The following is a 26,264-nucleotide window of genomic DNA, read 5'->3' as shown; positions in this document are numbered from 1 at the left end:
ACGTTAGAATTTGTTTGTACGATATGGGTATAAAATAAAAGGTGTTAATGAGTATTTTAAAAGGGAGTGATCCTTAGTTCCATAGGTGGACGCCGTTTCGAGATATCGCCATAAAGGTGGACCAGGAGTTACCCTAGAATTTGTTTCTACGATATGGGTATCAAATGAAAGGGGTTAATGACCATTTTAAAACGGAGTGGGCCTTAGTTCTATAGGTGGACGCCTTTTCGAGATATCGCCATAAAGGTGGACCCAGGGTGACTCTAGAATGCGTTTGTACGATATGGGTATCAAATGAAAGGTGTTAATGAGTATTTTAGAAGGGCGTGGGGCTTAGTTCTATAGGTGGACGCCTTTTCGATATATCGCCATAAAGGTGACCAGGGGTGACTCTAGAATGGGTTTGTACGATATGGGTATCAAATTAAAGGTATAAATGAGGCTTTTAAAAGGGAGTGGTGGTAGTTGTATATGTGAAGGCGTTTTCCAGATATCGACAAAAGTGTGGACCAGGGTGACCCAGAACATCATATGTTGGATACCCCTAAGTTATTTATATATATAATACCACGAACAGTATTCCTGCCAAGATTTCAAGGGTTTTTTATTTGGCCCTGCATAACTTTTTTATTTCATTCTACTTAATATGGTAGGTGTCACACCCATTTTACAAAGTTTTTTTCTAAAGTTATATTTGGCGTCAACAAACCAATCCCAATACCATGTTTCATCCTTTTTTTTGTATTTGGTATAGAATTATGGCATTTTTTTCGTTTTTGGTAATTTTCGATATCGAAAAAGTGGGCGTGGTCATAGTCGGATTTCGGCCATTTTTTATATCAATACAAAGTGAGTTCAGATAAGTAAGTGAACCGAGTTTAGTAAAGATATATCGATTTTTGCTGAAGTTATCGTGTTAACGGCCGAGCGGAAGGACAGACGGTCGACTGTGTATAAAAACTGAGCGTGGCTTCAGCCGATTTCGCCCTTTTTCACAGAAATAAGTTATTGTCCTAGAATCTAAGCCCCTACAAAATTTCACAAGTATTGGTAAATTTTTGTTAGACTTATGGCATTAAAAGTATCCTAGACAAATTAAATGAAAAAGGGCGGAGCCACGCCCGTTTTGAAATTTTCTTTCATTTTTGCATTTTGTAGCACCATATCATTAATGGAGTTGAATGTTGACATAATTTACTTATATACTGTAAAGATATTAAATTTTTTGTTAAAATTTGACTTAAAAAAATTTTTTTTTTTTAAGTGGGCGTGGTCGTTCTCCGATTTTGCTAATTTTTATTAAGCATACATATAGTAATAGGTGTAATGTTCCTGCCAAATTTCATCATAATATCTTCTACGACTGCCAAATTACAGCTTGCAAAAATTTTAAAATACCTTCTTTTAAAAGTGGGCGGTGCCACGCCCATTGTCCAAAATTTTACTAGTTTTCTATTCAGTGTCATCAGTTCAACTCACCTACCAAATTTCATCGCTTTATCCGTCTTTGGTAATAAATTATCGCACTTTTTCGGTTTTTCGAAATTTTCGATATCGAAAAAGTGGGCGTGGTTATAGTCCGATATTGCTCATTTTAAATAGCGATCTGAGATGAGTGCTCAGGAACCTATATACCAAATTTCATCAAGATACCTCAAAATTTACTCAAGTTATCGTGTTAAGGGACAGACGGACGGACGGACTGACGGACGGACATGGCTCAATCAAATTTTTTTTCGATCCTGATGATTTTGATATATGGAAGTCTATATCTATCTCGATTCATTTATACCTGTACAACCAACCGTTATCCAATCAAAGTTAATATACTCTGTGAGCTCTGCTCAACTGAGTATAAAAATAACAAGTAAGGAAGGTTAAGTTCGGGTGTACCCGAACATTACATACTCAGTTGAGAGCTATGGTGACAACATAAGGAAAAATAACCATGTAGGAAAATGAACCGAGGGAAACCCTGGAATGTGTTTGTATGACATGTGTATCAAATGAAAGACATTAAAGAGTATTTTATGAGGGAGTGAGCCATAGTTCTATAGGTGGACGCCATTTAGGGATATCGCCATAAAGGTGGATCAGGGTTGACTCTAGAATTTGTTTGTACGATATGGGTATCAAATGAAAGGTGTTAATGAGTATTTTAAAAGGGAGTAATACTTAGTTCCATAGGTGGACGCCGTTTCGAGATATCTCCATAAAGGTGGATCAGGGGTGACTCTAGAATTTGTTTGTACAATATGGGTATCAAACGAAAGGTGTTACTGAGTATTTTAAAAGGGAGCGGGCCTTAGTTCTATAGGTGGACGCCGTCTCGAAATATCGCCATAAAGGTGGACCAGGGGTGACTCTAGAATGTGTTTGTACGATATTGGTATCAAATTAAAGGTATTAATGAGAGCTTTAAAAGGGATTGGTGGTAGTTGTATATGTGAAGGCGTTTTCCAGATATCGACCAAAATGTGGATCTGGGTGACCCAGAACAACATCTATTGGATACCGCTAATTTATTTATATATGTAATACCTGCCAAGATTTCAAGGGTTCTTTATTTCGCCCTGCAGAACTTTTTCATTTTCTTCTACTTAATATGGTAGGTTTCACAACCATTTTACAAAATTTTTTCTAAAGTTAGATTTCGCGTCAATAAACCAATCCAATTACCAAGTTTCATCCCTCTTTTCGTATTTGGTATAGAATTATGGCATTTTTTTCATTTTTCCTAATTTTCGATATCGAAAAAGTGTCCGTGGTCATAGTCGGATTTCGTTCATTTTTTATACCAAGATAAAGTGAGTTCAGATAAGTACGTGAACTAAGTTCAGTAAATATATGTCGATTTTTGCTCAAGTTATCATGTTAACGGCCATGCGGAAGGACAGACGGACGACTGTGTATAAAAACTGGGCGTGGCTTCAACCGATTTCGCCCATTTTCACAGAAAACAGTTAACGTAATAATATCTATGCCCCTACCAAATTTCAAAAGGATTGATATATTTTTGTTCGACTTATGGCATTAAAAGTATCCTAGACAAATTAAATGAAAAAGGGCGGAGCCACGCCCATTTTGAAATTTTCTTTTATTTTTGTATTTTGTTGCACCATATCATTACTGGAGTTGAATGTTGACATAATTTACTTATATACTGTAAAGATATTAAATTTTTTGTTAAAATTTTACTTAAAAAATTTTTTTTTTAAAAGTGGGCGTGGTCCTTCTCCGATTTTGCCAATTTTTATTAAGCGTACATATAGTAATAGTAGTAACGTTACTGCCAAATTTCATCATGATATCTTCAACGACTGCCAAATTACAGCTTGCAAAATTTTAAATTACCTTCTTTTAAAAGTGGGCGGTGCCACGCCCATTGTCCAAAATTTTACTAGTTTTCTATTCTGTGTCATAAGGTCAATCCATCTACCAAGTTTCATCGTTTTAGCTTTCTTTCCTAATGAATTATCGCACTTTTTCGGTTTTTCGAAAATTTCGATATCGAAAAAGTGGGCGTGGTTATGGTCCGATTTCGTTCATTTTAAATAGTGATCTGAGATGAGTGCTCAGGAACCTACGTACCAAATTTCATCAATTTACCTCAAAATTTACTCAAGTTATCGTGTTGACGGACGGACGGACGGACGGACATGGCTCAATCAAATTTTTTTTCGATCCTGATTATTTTGATATATGGAAGTCTATATCTATATCGATTCCTTTATACCTGTACAACCAACCGTTATCCAATCAAACTTAATATACTCTGTGAGCTCTGCTCAACTGAGTATAACAAAATATTGCCCAATGAACCCATATCAAAAAAAAAAAGTTTTAAGGTCAGTGACTAAAGTTGAAAGGGTTTCGGAATATTCTTTTATTTTTTTTTTGTATCCTCCGACTGATCCCTTTCATGTTTATCTACTCTACCTGTGGGTGTTGATAATAATTCTATTGGTGTTATCTCTCAAATATTTGCTGATGCCGCTGCCTCTGCTGCTGATCGTTTTCCATCGAATGATGTTGGAATACAGGGACAGAGAGAAACTGCGTTTAAATCAAACGCTGATAAGTCATATAATGTTCTTAGTGGTACTAATGCGAATGTTGATTTGGATGTTTTTGTGCGATACAGATGGCTTCACTTATGTTCTTTTAGGCCGTCTGTTAAAGAAGATAACATTATTCCATATATTTCTCAAGATACCAACATCGATCCATCAAGAATTGCTTGCTTTAAACTGACAAAGAGAGATGCTGATTTTAACTCTCTTGTAAGAGTTTCTTTCAAATTACGTGTTTTATCTACTGACTATAGTAATGTTTTTGATGCTTCTCTGTGGCCAACAAATGTTTCTGTTAGACCTTTTAGGTTTTTTCCAAAGCGAGACCAAAATATGCAGGAAACATAGATACAATTGAGACCCTACAAGTTATTCATAATAAGCGAATTCGTAATATGCATCTTAATCAAAACCTCAAAATTGATTATCAAAATATGTCTGGTATGAGAACAAAAGCCAATTCTATTTATGCTGCTACATCTCAATGTGATTATGACGTCATCCTGTTGGTAGAGATATGGCTTAATACTGATTTCTGCAGCGAGGAGTTCTTTAATAGGAGCTTTTATTCTGTTTTTCGAAGAGACAGAGATGGTGTGGCAACGAATACTATGCGTGGGATGGGGGGAGGGGGGGTGTTTTGATAGCAGTTAAGTCTATTCTATGTGCTGCTGAAGTAACTTTAAGTAATATTGATTCCTGTATTGAACAATTGTGTTTGTCAATTTCGAGTGGTGATGATTTGCTTTTCTTTTGTGTTCCTTATATTCCTCCTAATAGCTCTGATAATTTGTATTTTGATCATATTGATAATATTTTAAATTTAAATCTCCCGAATGATAATGCGCAACTTTGTGTTTTGGGTGATTTTAATTTAAATAAGATTGCGTGGTCTACTATTGCTGATGAAGATATGCTTATTCCAAGTAATGTGAATAGTTGTAGTGAAATATGCGTAATTGATGGGTTATTTGGTATACAATTAATGGCTTTCTAAATGAGTTGAGCAGGATTTTGGATCTTATTTTCATTAGTGCTGATTTAAAATTTCAATTGTATAAGTCCGTAGTTCCTTTATCTGTAACTGATAAACACCACATTCCACTTATCTTGGAACTTGAGTTTTATAAATATCCAAATCTTTGCACTGACTCGATGCTAAAATTCGATTACTCGCGGTGTAATTTTGATCTTGTTAATGATCTAATATTAAGTGAGAATTGGCCAACCTTATTTGCAGATCTGTCTCTAACTGATTGTTTTGACCATTTTAAGTGTAAAATAAGTAGTATATCTTTCGGAAATATTCCACGTTTATCGCCAAGGGTCCATAAACACCCTGGCATAATCAGAGCTTAAAAAAATTAAAGAATCTACCCAATAAATTTCATAAGCTTTATAAATGTTCGCAGCACAAAGTAATGTATGAGAAATACTTGACTGAGTTTAACTGTCTAAATAAATGTCTTTATAAAAATTTTTTACTCGGGTTTGAAATTAATATTAAATCTAATCCCAAGGCTTTTTGGAGTTTTGTAAATTCAAAACGTTCTTCGTCAATTATTCCGTCCATAGTGTCTTACAATGACATAAGTGCAAGCAAGCACAAGGGCAAATTTGTTAATTGTTTCCTGTGAAAATGGGGGAAATCGGTTGAAGCCACGCCCAGTTTTTATAGACAGTCGTCCGTCTGTCCTTCCGCATGGCCGTTAACACGATAACTTGAGCAAAAATCGATATATCTTTACTAAACTTAGTTCACGTAATTATGTGACCTCACTTTACCTTGGCATGAAAAATGGTTGCAATCCGACTATGACCTCGCCCACTTTTTCGATATCGAAAATTACGAAAAATAAAAAAATGCCATAATTCTATACCAAATATGAAAAAAGGGATAAAACATTGTAATTCGATTGGTTTATTGAGGCAAAATATAACTTTAGAAAAAACTTTTGTAAAATGGGCGTGACACCTCCCATATTAAGTAGAATAAAATGAAAACGTTCTGCAGGGCGAAATCAAAAGCCCTTGGAATCTTGGCAGGAATACTTTTCGTGATATTACATATATAAATAAATTAGCGGTACCCGACAGATGATGTTCTGGGTCACCCCGGTTCACATTTTGGTCGATATCTTGAAAATGCCTTCACATGTACAACTAAGGGCCATTCCCTTTTAAAACCCTCATTAATACCTTTAATTTTATACCCATATCGTACAAACACATTCTAGAGTCACCCCTGGTCCACCTTTATGGCGATATCTCGAAAAGGTGTACACCTATAGAACTAAGGCCCACTCCCCTTTAAAATACTCATTAACACCTTTCGTTTGATACCCAAAAGTTGTTCACCGATAGAACTAAGGCCCACTATTCCCACTGATTCCCTATCGTAAAAGCACATTCTAGAGTCACCCCTGTTCCACCTTTATGGCGATATCCCGAAATGGCGTCCTCCTATAGAACTATGGCCCACTCGCTTTTAAAATACTCTTTAATACCTTACATTTGATACCAATGTCATACGAACACATTGCAGAGTTACCCTAGGTTCATTTTCCTACATGGTGATTTTCCCTTATTTTGTCTCCAAAGCTCTGAGCTGAGTATGTAATGTTCGGTTACACCCGAACTTAGCCTTCCTTACTTGTTTAAATCTAATTTTGTTGATAATTGTGTTCAGAGTGATACTTCTAGTATTGGGCAATTAGCTTCTTCGCTTGCTTTTGGCTCCCTAGTTTTATTTGAGGAAGACATTTTCGCAGCAAAAAAGACTTAAACTGCTCCAAGCAATTAGATGCTCATAATATCTCTGCTTTTTTTCTCAAACAATGCACGTCATCTATAGTGTATCCGCTACTTTTGTTGTTTACCTTGTCTCTTAGGTCACGTTATTTTTTGGATGAACGGAAAGTGACTTCTGTTCCTCCAGTTTTTAAGAGTGTGAGTAAGAATCTGGTTTCGAACTATCGTCCTATCTCTAAAAATTACTAATATTGCTAAATTCTTTAAAAAAAATCATTAGCTCTAAAATATCATTTGCTATCAAGCCCTATATTTCATATACTCAGCATGGTTTTATACCGGGCAGATCTACGGTCACTGTTTTCTCAAATTTTTGTATTTCAGCCTTTGTGGATGGCTTTCAAGTAGATACAATCTATACTGATTTGTCAAATGCTTTTGATAGAGTGTCTCACGACTTTTTAATTAAAAAACTTTAAAATTTTGGCTTTCATTCTACTTTCTTGGCATGTGTAAAATCATATCTAATATAGAATCAACTATGTTGTTGTTGATGGTGTAAACTCATTTTCATATAGAGCTACCTCTGGGGTTCCTCAAGGTCCTCTATTTTTTGTTATTTTCATCAATGATTGCTCAGAATGTTTTTCCTTGTGTGAACATCTACTTTATGACGATAATTTAAAAATTAAGAAGAAAAAAAAAATAACAAGCTGCTCTGATATTGAAATTATGCTAAATGAGGTTAACAAATCCCAGGAATGGTGTGATCGAAATATGCTAATAATCAATTTCGAAAAATGCTGCTCGGTCACCTTCAACAAAAATTAGATTGCCACTCATATCTTCGTACTCTATTTCTGGCTCCGTCCTCAGTTCTAGTTATAAAATCAAAGACCCTGGGGTTGCTTTTGACTCGAATTTCACGTTTATTGATCACTTGAATTACATCATACTTAAAGCATATTCCTCTCTAGCTTTCATTAAACGAAATAGCTGAGGATTTAAGGATCCTTATTCTAAAGAAATACTGTTAAGTACATTTCTAAGGTCCAAATTGGAATATGCTTCTATAATCTGGAATCCGGAAAAGTTTCTAAAATTTGCATTATCCAGTATTAGGTTTAAAATGCCTATTCCGTCTTATGTTCCGCGGTGCAGAGTGATCAGTCTGCATACTCTTGCCAGTAGGCGATTGATATCTGGCTTAGTTTTTATTCGAGATGTTCTCAATGGGACTATTGATTGTCCGTTCTTGTTGCTTTGTATTAAACTCAATGTTCCAGCTAGAAACTTGCGACATCATGATTTATTTGCTATTGACCTCTGCAAAACCAGGTATGCTCAAAATGAACTAATTATCAGCTACTAGCGGAATTTAATTTGTTATGTAGAGAAATGAATTTAGATATGCTTGTAAATCGCAATGTATTTAATATAAACACCTTGTATGTACTATTTTTAATATAATTAAAACCTATGTACGTCTTAGTCTGTAAGGTTTCTAAACCATAGACTTAATAAATAAATAAATAGAAAACCCTTTACTGTACGACGAATGAATTAGGTATATTAACTTCTCTGACAACGTACATTCGTATGGACTACCCGCTATCTTGCATTGTTTCACGGCTCACACAGAAATGAGATTTGCGTCTTGCCATTGAGGTAGTGCCTATGCATATATTTATGAAATTAATTAAATAAATAAATTAAGAGAAGAATTATTTTTCACCAAATAAAAATGTTTGCCGTTTTAAATTGGAAGAGAAGACCAAACCTATTTGCAAAAACTTGAAGAACTTTGCATAAAAGCCCTGGCAAAGTTGGCAAAGAGCTGATCCAACCAACCTTATAGAGATCAATGGTGCCATACCATAACGCTCTAACCATAACCATACGATAGCCAACCAATTGGTTTTTGGTTTTTCGCCATAGAATAAGACGAGTTTCAATTAATTGGAAATTAATCTAAAAATTATTATTCCATCCGCCACTAAATCTCGAAGTTTAAATTTCCAAGAAATACTTCTTCGTTTACTTTTGAACAGGTGAAAAATGTCTTCAAAACAGGTTTTTTTCAAGTAAATTTCATAATTGAAACCTTAATTAATGTGCTTTGTTTGCTTTGCATAAACAAATGGCAAAAACAAGAAAAATAATAACTTAAAAATAACAAAATATTGCCCAATGAACCCAATGCAAAAAAAAGTTTTCAGGTCAGTGACTAAAGTTAAAAGGGTTTCGAAACATTCTTTTATATTTTTTTGTGTCCTCCGACTGATCCCTTTCATGTTTATAACTAAACCCTTTAGTGTAAGAATGAATTAGGTATATTAACTTCTTTGACCACGCACATTTGTATGGACTACCCGTAATCTTGCATTGTTTCACGGCTCACACAGAAATGGGATTTGCGTCTTGCCATATATTTATGAAATTAATTAAATAAATAAATTTTACCAAATAAAAATGATTTCCTTGTTAAATGGGAAGAGAAGACCAAACCTATCTGCAAAAGCATGAAGAACTTTGCATAAAGCCCTTGTTCGAGCCCCTTTAGCCTCTTCCTTAGGATGAGCTTGCCTAGCGTGTTGGTAAAAGTGGTGTGTGCAATGGAATTAATGCCGGAGCTTCAGCCTGGGGAGGGTTCGAAACACATTTAACGGAACGAGCCATCATCTGTCAGCTTGGGGGCCGAACAAGAACATTAACTTTGCACACTAACGAAAAGCTACCGTGCAGCGCGTATCTTATTTTAGCGGCTGTTCTTCACCCACCCTACCATGACTTTAAAGTTGTTAATAAAGCCCCAAAAGACCAACCACACTAATATGGAATCAGACCAACACAATCAAATTTACAATTTCATGTTTACAAATTTTTATTACGATTCAGCTCACTCTCTTTATAGGTTAAAGAAATCTAAACGTATGAAGGACTTAATATATATGGCAATCTAATTGTGAAGCTAGTCACAAAGATCTTAATTATAACAAGTAAGAACTAACCTTTATTTTTCTTGGGTATTGATCAGAAAGAAAAATTAACCTACCTCAACAATATATATATTTTGCTAGAAGACCCGGCAGACGTTGGCCTGGCTTAAATTTGGCCTATCTGCATATATTTTAATAAGCTTTTCCGTCTGACTCTGCCCTCCCCCTCTTCACTTTTTCCTAATCCTTCTATTCACTCCCCCTCCGTCTTTTTCGCTTCATCTATCTCCATCTTCGTCTCATTCTATCTCTTTCTCAATCTCCTTCTCATTCTCTCTTTGCTCTTCTCTCAATTTCTTCTCATTCTTCTGCATCCCTTATTGCTTATCCCAGAGGGTATATTTTATTCCAGTCCCAGTCCCATTCCCACTCCGAGTCTCAGTCCCAGTCCTAGTCCTAATCCCAGTCCCAGTCCGTCTCTGGATATGTTACTCTGTACTAAAGCACTCATCAACTACTTTCATTTGATATCTACATATATTGTATAAACACTGTCTAGGCATTCACTGGCCCACGTTTTGGCCTATATCTCGAGACCCTAGTCAGCCAGGGGTATGAAAATTACCCTCTACACAACTAAATACTCTCCTGATTTAAAAAAAATTGGCATAGTACCTCTAAATCGCGGGCCTCCTCAGAAAAAATTCAAAATCGGTTCAGTAGTTTAGGAGTCCATCGCGGCCAAAAATGTTGTGACACGTGTTTTTTATATATTGTAACGAATTTTCTGCAAATCCTCTTATTTGCAACCCTCTGCTAAGTTCGTATCGCTAACCTGTTGAATAAATAACTCCAATATGTAATAATGCAAAATGGCCTTTATTCAAGTACTTCACAATAACACTTATACTTTGCAACGAATATCTTGCTTATTAACCAAACTGATTTACAGCTCAAATGAAACTCTACTATTCAAAATAATACTGCTATAGCTCGCTAGATAGCGCTTAATCCAAATCTCAAATCAAGCTGAATTACATTTTACTCGCTTGTGCCGCTTTTATAGTTTACGCTGCATACATCTAGGCTCTTCTATTTCCAGAACTTACCAACTATTTCGAGTGTTTATAGTTCTCATATAGTTTCTACTTGTTTACAATTTTCTACTTTTCAGCGTCTCTCAGATGTATGTGAGTTTGTAGTTTACAGTCTCTCGCACACACATAGGCGTATAAGTAAATGCATCTGTGTGTGACATCTCTCGGCTGCCTTATATATGTGTATACATGATTTGATTATTGACGTGAACATCGCTTAGCATCGCCTTAGTGATGGTATAGCTTAGGGATGCTAATATCCGTGACACTGCCCTCCACCTAAGTCTGATCGTCCCGATCAGACAAATCTCTCGATCTAAACGCTGCTAGCATCGCCAAATGTACCATTCTTCTACTCCGTGGTTTCTCAATGCTTTGTATGCGGTAGATAGTATCACTGATCTTCTTCACAACCTTGTACGGGCCTTCCCCACTGCACCGAAATTTGGATGGAACACCTTTCCGCCGGTGAGGGTTGTATAACAGTACCAAATCTCCCGCCAAGAAACCTTTCGAATTATTTTCCTTGTCGTACCTGTGTTTCATCTTACTACTCATTATCCTGAATCGTTCCCTCGCACTCTGTTGCTTGACCAATGAAGAACTACTTCGCAGAGCTTGCGCTGGACGGATTTCCTTTGCATAATTAGTATCGTTCCGACGCTTCACAACAGTAGTGTGCCTTGGCTTGAAACCACCCTTGCATTCTTTCTTCGTTTCAGTCCGTTAGGGCTTTTTAATGCCAGTGTTTTTCTCACAGGTACCTTCGGTTTTGATTTGTTTGGCCCATTTTTTCCATCAACCTTTACCTTTGAATTTCGTGGCCTTCGTCGAGTCTTCTCCACCAGTACCCGATTACTGCTGAACCCTTTTTCCAAACTAAAGTTAAGTGGTATGTCCTGGTTCTTATGGCGCATAATTTTTCTCCGCATATCGATCCTGACGTCATGGTCAACCAAGAAGTCCACTCCCAATATGACTTCATCAACGATCTCCGCCACAACTAATTTGTGTAGAACCATGACTTTTCCAATTAATACCTCACATACCACTTCGCCTTGGACTTGATTATATTCGGCTGTTACCGTATGCAACCTTGCTCCAGGTAATGACTTTACTCTCCTGTAGACCAAATCAGATCGAATCAAGGAATGAGATGCCCCCGTATCTACAGTCAGTACACGCTCTTTACCATCCACATTACCTCTGACGGTAAGACTGCTTGATTTCCTTCCAATTTGCGACACAGATATCATAGGACATTCAACAGCCGGGGCAAGTTTTCGTTCTTTACATTCGACACGCTCTTGCTCATTTCCGCCAGCTTTGCGTTTACGGCCACCCACATTGTTGGAACTATTAGGACCAAGACCGCAATGAGGTGCAATGTGACCTGGGTTGCCGCACTTGAAACATTTAATAACTCCGGCATTCTTCTGCTGAGATCCCTTCAGTGCTTCCAAAATTGTGTCTACCCAATCTGGCCTTTCTACTTCCACACGGCGTGCTTTGAAAACTGGCTTACACAGAAGCGACGCTGTTTCCTGAATCAGAGCATGCGATACCGTTTCAGCAAATGTTAGTTTTGGATTCGCATATGTAGCTCGCTTCGTTTCCACATCTCGTATGCCATTTATAAAGCTCTGAATCTTTACCCTCTCGGTGTATTCCACGGGTGCGTCCGCATTTGCGAGATGAGCCAACTTTTCAACATCTGAAGCAAACTCCTGCAATGTCTCATTTGCTTTTTGGTAGCGGTTTTGCAACTCAATTTGGAATATCTGTTTCCTATGCTCGCTTCCGTAACGTCTCTCGACAGCGGCCATCAACGCTTCATAGTTGTTCCGCTCTCCTTCGGGAATCGTCTGTAGGATTTCGGCTGCTGGCCCTTTCAATGCCACGAACAGAGCTGCAACTTTATCTTCATCATTCCAGTTGTTCGCTGTCGACGTCTTCTCAAATTGGAGCTTAAATACCTGGAATGGAACAGAACCATCAAACGTTGCGGATTTTACCTTCAGAGTAGACGTTGAAGTGATTGGACAGTTCAATTGAAACTCCTGAATCCGATCTTTCAAAGCATCCATCTCGGCCTCCACTTTATTTTGTCGTTCACTAACAGCCTCCAGCTGCGATGAGAATTTTTTTTCCTGTGCCTCCAGCTTTGTTGAGATACGTTCTTCTTGTGCTTCGAGCTGTAATGTTATGCGTGCCTCTTGTTCTTTTAATTGTTCTGCAATTTGTGACGCCATGTGTGTTTTCTGTTCTTCCAATTGTGATGCCATATATGTCTTCTGTTCTTCCAGTTGAGTTTCCATCTTGGATGATATCTGTGTCGACATTTCTGAAATACGTGTATCTTGTGCTTCAATTTTCGATGTTACTGTCGACGTTTGTGCAGATATTGCAGCCAATATCACGTTCAAGTCTGTGCTGGTAACCGTTTGCGATGTTTCGTTTTTCTCTTCAATTTTTGTTGTCTCCTCGCCATCAAGATGAAAGACATACTCTTCCACATCAATTCCTTCTGCTTCCATTGCCTCTCGTAGCCGTGCCTGAAGTTCAAGTTTAACGCCGCTTGTATTCAATCCACGGCTCTCCAACTCCTTCTTTAGTTGCTGGATCTCTAATTCACTGAACTTTGCCATGTCCAAGTTGTATTCCCAATCTTCGGAATTTATTCAACAATTCCTCTTCTGACACCAATTGTAACGAATTTTCTGCAAATCCTCTTATTTGCAACCCTCTGCTAAGTTCGTATTGCTAAACTGTTGAATAAATAACTCCAATATGTAATAATGCAAAATAGCCTTTATTCAAGTACTTCACAATAACACTTATACTTTGCAACGAATATCTTGCTTATTAACCAAACTGATTTACAGCTCAAATGAAACTCTACTATTCAAAATAATACTGCTATAGCTCGCTAGATAGCGCTTAATCCAAATCTCAAATCAAACTGAATTACATTTTACTCGCTTGTGCCGCTTTTATAGTTTACGCTGCATACATCTAGGCTCTTCTATTTCCAGAACTTACCAACTATTTCGAGTGTTTATAGTTCTCATATAGTTTCTACTTGTTTACAATTTTCTACTTTTCAGCGTCTCTCAGATGTATGTGAGTTTGTAGTTTACAGTCTCTCGCACACACATAGGCGTATAAGTAAATGCATCTGTGTGTGACATCTCTCGGCTGCCTTATATATGTGTATACATGATTTGATTATTGACGTGAACATCGCTTAGCATCGCCTTAGTGATGGTATAGCTTAGGGATGCTAATATCCGTGACAATATTAAGATGAGTTCGACGACCTTGCCGCTCACGAGAACTTGGAGTTTAAATAGGAAGATTAAGAAACCAAAAAAAAAATTATTACTCTAATTCTCTTGGTTTTGCAAAGAGATGATTCAAACTCCCTAGGGATGATGTTTATCCATATGTATGTATGAAGGTACGTACAGAGAAATGATGCGATCAACAAAAAAGAAAGCTTGCATCCATTTGCATATATATACGTACATACATAATTTGGTTATGTATGTAAGTACATGTCAATTATGTTCTCTATCGTAGTATTTATGTATACTAAGTACGTTGGTGGATAAAATGGAATAAGTGAACTTACTTACATGTTTTCCAGTTGTAATGGTTTGCTTACTCCAACGCTGTCCCACGAAGCGAAGAAGGCCTTCCTTGTTTTGTACGTAGCTGCTGGTATACGTTCATATGCTTACATATTATGATAAATTTTATCCAACCAAAATTACATTAGTAGTTATGTGGGGTTATTTCTATGGCCAATATTGTATATATGGTTTGCGAAGGTGGCATAAAAGGGGTTAAAGAATAACCGCCGCCGATAGGAGCGCCAGCAGGAAAAAAGTGAATGGTGAGCAATTGGAGTTAAGAGAGTCTCCCAAACATTGGCAAATTCAAAGTTTTGGTTTTTGATTTCTTCGATCTTTTTCTCAAAAGAGCGATCAGGAAATTAAACAAATGGATGACGATTTACAACAGTTTGTGGAACTAGGCCAGTTTTAACAGCTGATCATATGGTTTTCTTTTATGTTAATGTACATCGATTAGTTATGTTGCTAAAATGCAATAACATGGTTACAATAAAATGATCCTAATGTTCATGGTTCAAAGGTAAGTATAACGATTTTACAAAAGGTGTGAGTAACTAATTAGAAGTTATTACAAATGTTAACATTATTTAGATATGTAGGAACCTAGGAAGATGGTTCTATTATAGTTTCTTCAAAAAAAATTCTTTTCATTAGGATGTTCTTCTTCTTCCCTTCCTTGCAGTGGTATAATTATTTGAAGTGAAGTTAAGTAATAATAAATATTTGCTTACTCTATTTAAAAGGTTACATAAGGGTAAGAATTAAGCTAAAATATTGAAAGTAGGTATTATGGCAACTTCATTCCTTTGTGCTTAGGTATGTTTTCTATAATTATTTAGACTAAAAGGTAAATCTAAAGGTAAGTGTAAATTTATGTTTTCTGGAGACCAATATTCAGGAACTAAAGGTAAGTTTGGTAGTGAGTATTAATTGAAGATGTTCATTGTAGGTTAGGACAAGGTAAGTACGTGCATGTACATTTACATGTAACTGGAATCAAAATCCATTGTTTTTATTTTTACATTATAACGCGGGTCTTCTAGATAATTAATTGAGGATCGCACTGCGACCATCGGTCTATTGTGCCCTCAACTGCTTCACAGCACCTCATCCAAGCCGACTTCTCTGATGAACCCTAGCAGTTCACCTGGTTTGAGGGATTTGATATGAGAATTCTCTGGCCATGGTGAGCCCAAAAGCTTAGCCCTACGTCTTGAGATTGCGTCACATTTCAGGAGTATATGTTCCGCCGTCTCCGCTGATCGATCACAAAATCGGCATGTGTTGTTCGATAGTATGCCCAGCTTCTGCATGTGGCTGTTCAGTCTGCAGTGTCCTGTAAGATTAGCTGTTAGGATCCTCAGGTTATCTTTCGACAGGCCCATTAATGCCCTATATCGAGTTGTGTTGTAGCCCCCCATCAGTAACTTAGATTGCCTCAGGCCTGGCATATTGCGCCAGTGTTCTTCTCTCTTTTCCCTTTCTTCTAATAGTAGATGCCCTCTGATTTCCTGCGGGCCTACTGGCAGGAACGGCTCAGGACCAATAGGTCGTGTTGTTGCTGCCTCCCTTGCCAGGCTGTCCGCCTGCTCATTGCCCTCCACTCCCCTGTGGCCAGGAACCCAGGCCAACAACAGTTTGTTGTATGCTCCTAGTTGATTTAGCTTTTCAACGCACTCAAGGACTAGTGCTGATTTTATTTCAGACGCCGAGATCGCCTTGAGGGCGGCCTGACTGTCACTGAGTATGGCAATTGCCTCGTTGGAGTATTCGCGCTGAAGGTTCAGGTCAGCACACTGGCTTATAGCGAATACTTCCGCTTGAAAAATGCTCGGGTGTGCTCCCAGAGGCGTTGATATCTTGGCTCTGGGTCCAATGACTCCAGATCCAATCCCCTTTGGCGTCTTCGAGCCATCTGTATACCATACTATTCTATTTAGCTGATGAATGTACACAATTCTGCTTTCCTCCCACGTACCCTTGTCTCCCAGTTCTACTTTGTACCTTCTCTCATAGACTATCTGCCTGAGGGTATCATCCCTCGGGAGTTGAGAGATTGGGATCTTCTCTCTCAATTCCTCCGTGTTTCGGGACGATATGACTTTACCTATGCCCGAGCCCTCCTTAGCAATATTCAGGAGGGTTCGCTTGGCTGACTGCTCTATTGATATATGCAGCGGGACCAGATCGAGGATAGCCTCCAGCGCTGCTGTAGGGCATGTGCGCATAGCTCCCGTGATGCATACACATGCCAGTCGCTGAAGTTTTGACAGTGCTTGCCTCGTCGTCGCCCGAGCTGTTTTCGATGCCCAGGCTATCGAACCGTATGTTATCATAGGTTTTACTATCATGGTATACATCCATCTTAGCACATGCGGGCTACAGCCCCATGATTTGCCTGCTAAACGTTTGCATATCATGATGGACCTCGTGGCCTTAGCTCTCATGGAGTCGAAGTGCTGTTTCCATGGGAGCTTGGTGTCAAAAATGACCCCCAAGTATTTCACCGCGGTTCCATGTTCTAGTGCCATGTCATCTATTGTAATTGCTCTCAGGGCTGGTAGGGCCCTTCTTCTGGTGAAAGGGATGATGGTCGTTTTAGATGGGTTGATGTTAAGCCCCACACTGGTACACCATCCCTTTGTAATATTCAATGCTCTCTGTATTATGTCACAGAGCGTACTCTTGAATTTACCCCTTGCAATTATAACGATGTCGTCAGCATATCCCTGGCATCTTATGCTACTGTCAGATAGCTTTTGCAGGAGTTCGTCCACTACTAGGCTCCACAGAAGGGGTGATAGAACACCTCCTTGAGGGCACCCCACTCGTGGTATTAACCTTAACTGCGCTGTTGTCTACATGGACTCCAGCGATTCTTGTGCGGAGTAGATTGTCAATCCATCTGTGGATAGGCATCTGAATTCCTCTTCTCTGCAGTGCTATGTTTACGCTTTCATGAGATGTGTTGTCAAAGGCACCCTCAATGTCAAGGAAAGCGCAAATCACTGTTTCCTCTGTTTCGAACGCCCTCTGTATTTCAGATGTTAATTGGTACAGAGCTGTGTCCGTGGACCTACCCGCTCTGAACGCATGCTGGCTTTGATGTAGGGGCCAGCTCTTGAGGGCGTTCGACCTAATTTCTTGGTCCAATATCTTTTCCATTGCCTTCAAGACAAAGGAAGTTAGACTTATTGGTCTGAAGGACTTTGCCTGCGAATAGTCCTTTTTCCTACTTTTGGCATGAAAACCACTTTTGCTCTTCTCCACATCATGAGTATGTATCCCAGTGCCAGGCTATCTCTCATGATCCTGGCCAGATGTGGGATAATCTGTGTCCCTTGCTGCATTAGCACCGGGAAGATGCCATCCACCCCCGGAGATTTGTATTTCTCAAACGATTCCACTGCCCATCTGACTCTGGCCTCACTGAAGAGGGAGTTGGCCAGTTGCCACTCTGATGGTTTCACTCTGGGGAACACAGGTTCCGGTACTTGCGGAGAGGCACCCGGAAAATGCGTATGTAGCAGGGCCCTCGCTCGCTCCTCCACCGTTCCGGTATAGGTACAGTCTGGAAGCCTAATCGCTAAGTTAATCTCCCTCTGCTCTTCGGCTAGGGCCTTGTGGAGCCTTGCCGCTGCAGGTGTGCTAGAAATTCCCTCACAGAAATTTCTGAAACTTTCCCTCTTAGATTTCCTTATCTCTTTATTGTACTTTGTTAGATTTTGAGTGTATTCCTCCCAGTTGCCGGTTCTTCTTGCCCCGTTAAAAAGTTTCCTGACTTCCTTCCTTAGTAGTGTCAGGTCATGCGACCACCAGGGGGTTGCCTTATTACCCTTAACTAGGGAGACTCGGCAACTGGAGTTGTAGGCATCTATCATTATCTGATTTGCTCTATCCACTCTGCCCTCTAACTCAGTACAGTTAGTGCTTCTGCTCTTATTTCTGAGACTATCCGCGTTAGCCTCAATGATACTTCTGTAGCTGCCCCAGTCTGTTTTCCTGGGATTTCTTTTAGGGCTGGATTGCCCCGATACAACACCCAGCTCAAACCTTATAATCCTATGATCCGATAAGAAGGGTTCTTCTGAGACTCTCCATTTCGAGATCATATTCTCAGTGTTATATCTAGGACCTCTGCCCTGACTCTCGTGACAAACGTCGGTTTGCTCCCGACGTTATATATATTCAAATCGTTGCTGACTATATATTCTAGTAAACACTCACCCCTTTGGTTGGTATCATTGCTGCCCCACTCCATGTTGTGGGAGTTAGCATCGCTTCCTATGATCAACGGAAGTTTCGCTCTTCTGCAGTGCTCCACTAGCTTCTGTACGTTAACTGGAGGGACTGTGCTGTCATCCCCCGGGAAGTAGGCTGCGGCCAGCACAATGCTGGTGTTGTCTCCATTCACCTTTGCCTCGATCTGCACCGCCACCAGATCCCGGCTTAAAAATTCTGTAATGCAAAAATAGTTAATGTTCGACTTAAGTATTACACATGCTCTTGGTCTCTGCTGTGAGAGATCCCAAATAACTTTGTCATTACTTACATTAAGGCCCCTCTCCTGTCCCATGTAAGCCCAAGGTTCTTGTATGAGGGCGATGACCAGATCATCCGAGGCGAACCTCCTCACCAGTACAGCCGAGGCTGCAATGACGTGATGGAGGTTGATCTGGGCTATTTTTATGCTTGTGCCGGTAATTTTGGCCCGGCCGTCCTCATCGGATCATCGTCATCCGACAATCCGCTCTCGCTTTCGTCCCGCCTATTCAGCTCCAGCTCCTGGAGGTCGAGGCCCTCGATGAGCTCTTGTGTGGTGGGGATTTCTTTTTCATCCGCAGGCTGCACGATTTTGTCTTTCTTGCTTGCTGCTGTGTGAAGGTTTGTGGTCTCGCGAGCTCTGATGGTATCGGTGCTCGCGTCCATCATGTTCTCGTCCGACAGCTCGCCTCTGTCGGTGCCCTCTGCCTCCGCCTTGTCTTCCGGCTGCTCACTATTCCCTGGTTGCCTCTGCCTCCAGGGTCTCACTATGACCAGGCCGCACCTATAGTGCAGCTTAAGTCCGTTCCTGCGTATAATTTGATACGATTCCTCGTCTATGCCCACGTCGAGACGTAGGCCTGTTTCCTCTGCGCTACAATTAATGACGCGCCATCTCTGCGTCCTGAGCAGCCGTAACGCAAACTCTTTGGGGCGTTCCGCACTTCTGGGGAGGAACATAGTCACATTATGCGTTGGCGGTATTTCATCCCCGCGTCTCGTGCATAATTGTGGCCCTGTCCACCCCTCAAGCGTCGGTATCACTTCAACGAGCCACTTAACCGTTTTTTCGTCCTCGCAGTCCACGAGGAGGAGCCCTGCTCGGAAGTATACCTCGCAAAAAACTAGGGCATGCCCACATCCCCTGTACACTCCGTCCATTATGAGCTCTTGGAGATTCGTCAGGTCCTCTTGACTTAGGGCCTCCGCCGGGTAGTTACTGGGCAGAACAGCCATTCGGATACCCCAAAGGGCTTCCGAATAGCTCTGCTGTCTTGGTGCCATCTCAGCGGATACCCCAGTCGCCCTGGCTTGTATCTCCCTGCCCGTGGGTGCAGTGTTCCTGGGAGCGTGGGCCCGTTGCCTCTTTGAGCTTAGAGTTTCCTCCGGCGTAATTTGCCCGATCCTGCGCTTTTCAGCGGGAGCGGGCGCACGCTGGTCAGCTGCCGCTGGCTGTGCTCTTCTTCCTTCTCTGCTTCCTCTTTGACCATTGGCTTTTCTCTGCCCATCTGCCCTGGCTCTTGCCTCCCTGGGCGACAGGCCTTCCTCTAGATATCGGAGGTATCTTTTTACCCCAGCCCCACTTAGTCCAAAGCGCTTCTTATCATCCAGCGCTCCTGGACTGCCCCGTGGTGGAAGTGCAGGTTGCCTGCCTCTGTTGTGCCTTCTGTTAGGCCGCTTCCACTCCTCCGGGTTCCGCTCTTTATTTTTCCCTTCCTGGGACCTTCCATAGGTGCTCTGTGAGCTGCAACTTGAGTCATGCTCCGATGGTGAGCACCTAGACTTACTAGTCCCTCTAGAGGGACTGCTAGGGTGGTGGTTTTCGTGCTTGGATGCACCGTCGTAGCCTCTCTTTTCTCCCTTTTGCTTTCTCTTGCGGCCCGCGCTGCGCAATGGAGGTACGGGGCCCTCCATGGATCGCGGGTTTGTTGCCTGCCGCCGCCTTCTGCTCTCCTTGTTTGCCTTGCCCGCGCTGCTCACCAGTGGATAGGGGTCCACTGGGGATCGCGGGTTCCTCTGCTTCCTCGTTGGAGTTCTCTTCGGGCCCGCGCTGATCTCCTTGGGTTTTGGTGTTGCCCTTGGGGTTCGCGGTTTTAAGAGCCGGTTCTCTGTATACTCCAGTGCTTGTGGAGGGGGATTCATCCCTCTGATGCTCTAAGAAGAGCATTGCCTCCTCTCTCGTGAGGCTTTCCAGGAATTGCCTGGATTACGTGCGTGGCCTGCTGCTTCTTTGCCCGCTGCTCTTCTTGGAGCCCGTTTTTTTGTTGTGCTTTTATTGTTGTGTTTGTTGGTTTTTTTGTTGTTGTTGTTCATCATTTTATCTTACGACAACTTGCTTGACATGGCAAGCGTTGTTGTCGCTGCTTTAATTTGGGGAACTGGGTTGGTCCGCCGCCGCAGAGCCCCTTGACGCGGTAAGGCCATGGTTACTCCCCAAGGCGGCCCGGTGTTGGGGAGGCGCCGTTATAATACAGCCGGTGTTGTGGACCTCCTGGCTGCAAACCAGTCCAATGGGCACGGTGACGCATGACACCCTGGATTAGGAGGTGACAGTTCCTGGTTACCGATTGCATTCGACCACATCTGTCAGGTGAGCGCGGTTGCCCCGCTCCCATCTGACCAATTAGTATCATATGCGATCGGCGTAAGCCCCTGCACCGCTACAAGGTGACTGTCTTCGCAGGAGGCGGGTCTTCTAACTCTGGTCTTTAGTGATTTCGGATCTGAAGTTGAAAACCGCCTTTTCCACTATCGGGTAAAACCGTGCTGGTTATAAATTTAACTTTTACATGTTTAGGGTTTACAATTATAAAAGTTAAAACTTTCTTAAAAATTCATAATCAAAATGGTTGCATATAAATTTTTGCCGGATCTGTGTAGGTCGAGAGGTTATGGTTTTGTTGGCTTCAGGAGTACCACCGCAGCAACACCAGCTTCACATTTATATTTGCAGACCACTGTACGATAGGTGCACGACAGTCAAATCACTGTAGGAATTGTTATGCCGGTAACTGAATGCGGTGCCTATGAGGCTAGGACTTTTCGAAGCCAGGCGCATTATTTCGGTTAGTTAAAACACACTACTACTTTATAGAACCGCACTTAAAAAACTTTAACTTTTTACTAGAGTTGATTAATGTGTTCGTCAAGGAAGTTATTCAAGAAAAGCACGCTCTTAAGCCCGGATATGAGCTCGAAGCCTATATGGTGCTTATGCAAAATAGATTCTCGATACATTTTGTTATCAAAGATCATATGCTAACAGTCACAGACTGACGGAAGTTGCATTTAGGCTAGTGTTAGATAGTACAAGGTGTAGCAACATCATCAAATATTGTATATAAGCGGAAATGTAAGAAATTAAAAAAAAGGTATATGAAAACTATGTGTATGGCTGGTAGACGTTGGCAAAGTTGACGTATCTACATCCACATAAAACAGCCTTTTGGAAATCAGTGTAATTGGTCAATGGTGCCATATCATAACGCCTTAACCATAACCATACCATAGCCAACCAATTGGTTTTTGGTTTTTCGCCATATTCATAACCTAATTGGATACGTTTTGACCAAGAGACTTATTTTTTGTGGAATGTGTTTGTAATTTTTGTCGTTTTCTTCATTTTTTTTTTTTTGAAAATTTTTCGATTTTTAGGTTAAGGCACCAATAACTGATGCCAATTGATATGTATAAGTAACAATTTGGTTATGACCAGAGACGTAAATCTATAGAGAATAGTCAACGATGTACAGCTATAGAAATTGTCAAACCTGGTAGGTAATTCACCACATTACCTACTTGAAAATTAGCAAAAGACGCGTGTTTTCGTTGAAATTTCACAAAAAAATAGTTAAAATTTAGTTAGCTTGTGGTTATTGTACCAAAACAAGTTTTTCTAGCGTTGGAATTGACGAATTTCGTGCCACATTTCCGCAATGGTTAATGACCTACCCACCATTTGATGGTTTACTGTTTCCCACTATTCGTTCTGTTGGCGGTTCTCTATCGTTATATGTTCTCTGGTTATGACTATGGCGCTATGACTAAATCAGCTTTGTCAGGCGCTTAAATGCTAACGTCAAAACGTGCAGCTTGTGTGACCATTACTTAATGTGCCACATTTGCTTTTGTGATTTTACTAGGATATTTGATGGCCAGGTAGCTAAATAGAGGGAATTTGAAAGTAATAATATCAACAAATTTTATTACATTGACTTTGGGTAAAATTTGCACAGTAGTACTAAATAAATGTGCAAAAACACATATACTTAATTCAAAGTTGTATATTGGAAGACAGATTGCTTCGATCATAAACACGGATGAAGTTGAACTCCACGTACAGGTAGCCGAGGAGCGCGATAAAGCCATTGAGTCAATTTGAAACCATTTGCAGCAAGAAGAAGTAAGAGATTACGACTTAGGAGATGGACTTGTTTATAAGAAAAATCCGAAAAGCAAAAGTACTCTCTACGTACCTTATAAGATGGAGAAGAATGTTATAAAATTGATACATAAAAATATAAGTCATCTGTCAGTGGACAAAACACTGAGCAAACTGTGCCTGTATTATTGGTTCACAAACATGCGGGCAATAGTAGAGAAGTTTATCAGAAATTGTCTGAAATGTATAGCGTACGTTATACCACCACAAGCGAGGGATAAGACATTGTTTGCTTCCCCAAAAATCCTCTGCTGTTCGACACAGTTCATATAGATCACTTTGGACCACAGCCGTCTATTAAGTCAAAGGGAAAGCACATTTTAGTTGTAGTAGATGCCTTCACTAAATTTGTAAAGCTCTATCCCACCAATTCTACAATACTCGAGAAGTCATTGTTGCTTTAGATCGAGAAGAACTATTAGTGATAGGGGAACCTGCTTTATCTCCTTAGAGTTTGGTGTTTTCTTATTAAAGTCAAATATAGGTCATATATAAGATGTTGTCTGCTTTCCACAAGCCAACGGACAAGTGGAGAGAGTGAGTAAGGTATAAAAGTCTATTCTAGGTAAACTTACGGACGAAGTGAGCCATGACGACTGAATCAAAAAGCTACTTGAGGTGGAATATGTAGGTCAGGGAAACAGACTCTTAGTCCCTACCTGCCTTTGCACCGTTTCCAGCACATAATATATACGTTTGCGACATCCGCCCAATGCAGCTCCTACCATGGACGGTGCCACTTTCCTAGATGTTTTGGTCTCCGCGACGGCAACGCCCCGACGGCTTTCATTGCGCCATGTTGCCAGGCCGCATACCCAAATACACCGGATACCCCAATGCCTACCCAAGGACGTCCAGTCCCAGGGCCTCAACAGCAATCGCGTTCTGGCCTTCCACAACCCAGGCGTAGTCACCCGTCACTTACTCCCAGAGTGACGACGTCTCCCCCTATGCACTTCAGAATTCTGCAGTTAAACTGTAATGGATTAACTGGGAAGATCACGGAGATAGTCGACTTCATGTAGCGGCACAACATCCGCATTGCTGCAATTCAAGAGACTAAACTCACAGCAAGATCTGCATTGCAGACATGTTCTGGGTATAATGTCCACAGAAAAGATCGCGAGAGCGGAAATGGAGGCGGCCTCGCGTTTTTCATACACCACACTGTGCAATATCATATATTTGATCCCGACATCGACCGCAGGTACAGTGTCTTGGAACGTCAAGGATTATCTGTCCGGTCAGGCGATGCAAATTTAGAAATCATCAACATCTACATCCCTCCTGTCACCTGTTGCCCCAGTGGATACCGCCCTGATATCAGCGGCATACTCACTGGAAACAATCGCATTATCTTAGGCGATTTCAATGCCCATCACGATCAATGCCATTAAAACTTGCGGGTCGACAGTAGGGGTGAGATGTTAGCGGATCAAATAGAAGAAACGGCGTTCTGCACTATAAACGGAGACGCCCCCACACGTATGTTAGGAAGCTGTCACAGTTCGCCGGATATTTCAATCGTGAGCGCAGAACTCGTAAACTGCGTCAACTGGCAGGCGATGGTAACATTTGCATCCGACCACCTGCCTATACTTATTTCGGTCGAGCGTCCCGCCAACTTCATCGTAGCAGGAAAACGCACTTTCATTAAATTTAAAAAAGGAAAGTGGGACGAATACAAATCCTTTACAGACAGCCGCTTTGCTGCCCTCCCTATCCCAACTGATGCCCGCCAAGGGGAGCGTGCTTTCTGCAAGGTCATTGAATCCGCCACGACTCGTTTCATTCCCGCCGGTAGAATTCCCGAAATTCGGCCCACTCCACGGCGGAGGCCGCAAGTTTAGCGAGAGAACGTGACCTTATAAGACAGCTCGATCCCGGCGATCCCCAAATAAGCGATATAAACCAACGCATCAGATTGCTTGTGGATGAAAAAAAGGGGGCGAAATGGGAGGAGCACCTAAGCGGTTGTATCCTCTCTGCCGGTGTACGTAAACTTTGGTCCACTGTAAAGTCCCTATCGAATCCGTCTAGGCACAATGACAAAGTTTCCATCGCCTTTGGCGACAAAGTGCTGTCGGATGCGAAAAAATGCGCGAGCGCTTTCTGCCGACAATACATAAAGCATTCTACGGTCGACAAAAATATACGGAGGGCCAACAGACACGCACGTAAACATAAGTTCAGCGCGTCACCAATTACCATCACCGCCAAAGAGGTTGAGGATGCCATCGGTCATGCTAAACCATCCAAAGCAGTGGGCCCAGATGGCATAGCCATGCCGATGCTTAAACGCTTAGGGAAAGAGGGTTTCAAATATTTAGCACATGTCTTCAACCTGTCTCTTTCCACCTTTGTCATACCCGAAAAATGGAAAATGGCCAAGGTGGTACCGCTACTAAAGCCTGGGAAACCAGCTAACATAGGAGAGTCATATCGCCCGATATCTCTCCTATCGCCAGTAGCTAAGACACTTGAAGCCATTTTGCTCCCCCACTTCAAAGCAAATTTGCAGCTAGCCTGTCATCAGCATGGCTTTAGAAAACTCCATAGCCCATAGCCCACCATCGCGCTGAATGCCAGTAGCACCCAGATAAATTGTGGTTTAAATCATAAGCCCCACCATAGAACAGTACTCGTAGCGCTAGACCTATCAAAAGCTTTTGATACGGTCAACCATGGCACGTTACTGCAAGACTTGGAAGGGTCTACCCTTCCCTCATGTCTTAAAAGGTGGACCGCAAATTATCTGGGTGGTCGGCAGGCATCGGTGCAATTCAGAAACGAAATAGCAAAGCCAAGAAGAATTAAACAAGGGGTACCTCAGGGTGGTGTTCTATCCTCACTTTTGTTTCATTTTTACATATCAAAACTACCTTCGCCACCAGAAGGAGTTACTATCGTTTCTTACGCACAACTGACTGCACAATAATGGCCACAGGCCCGGGCCCAAAGATCGATGAGCAACAAAATAAACGGCTACCCCCCTGATCTCTCCAGTTTTTTCGCCTCGCGAAACCTGGCATTATCGCCGCTAAATCATCCGCGACCCTATT

At 41.1% G+C, this 26,264-nt stretch overlaps 1 protein-coding gene across 4 annotated transcripts in view; it reads right to left on the bottom strand.

Annotated features, from left to right (window-relative positions):
* The window catches only part of LOC137242818 (uncharacterized), a 188,185-nt gene that overhangs the window by 37,026 nt on the left and 124,895 nt on the right, over positions 1-26,264 (bottom strand). Inside the window, exon 1 of one of the 4 annotated variants that reach the window (XM_067770076.1) lies at positions 18,726-18,895. The exons of 2 other annotated variants lie outside the window; for them this stretch is intronic. In XM_067770076.1, the coding sequence (XP_067626177.1) occupies positions 18,726-18,776 (51 nt within the window). In that variant the 5' untranslated portion in view covers positions 18,777-18,895. Of the gene's footprint in view, positions 1-14,494; positions 14,593-18,725; positions 18,896-26,264 lie in introns of those variants that run through there. One more of the 4 variants, XM_067770079.1, reaches the window with a different exon arrangement.

This window comes from Eurosta solidaginis, chromosome 2 (assembly GCF_040869045.1).
Source record: "Eurosta solidaginis isolate ZX-2024a chromosome 2, ASM4086904v1, whole genome shotgun sequence".
Classification (NCBI taxonomy): Eukaryota; Metazoa; Arthropoda; class Insecta; order Diptera; family Tephritidae; genus Eurosta; species Eurosta solidaginis.
Note: the sequence above shows the minus strand (reverse complement) of the source record. Positions and strands in the feature narration are given on the sequence as shown.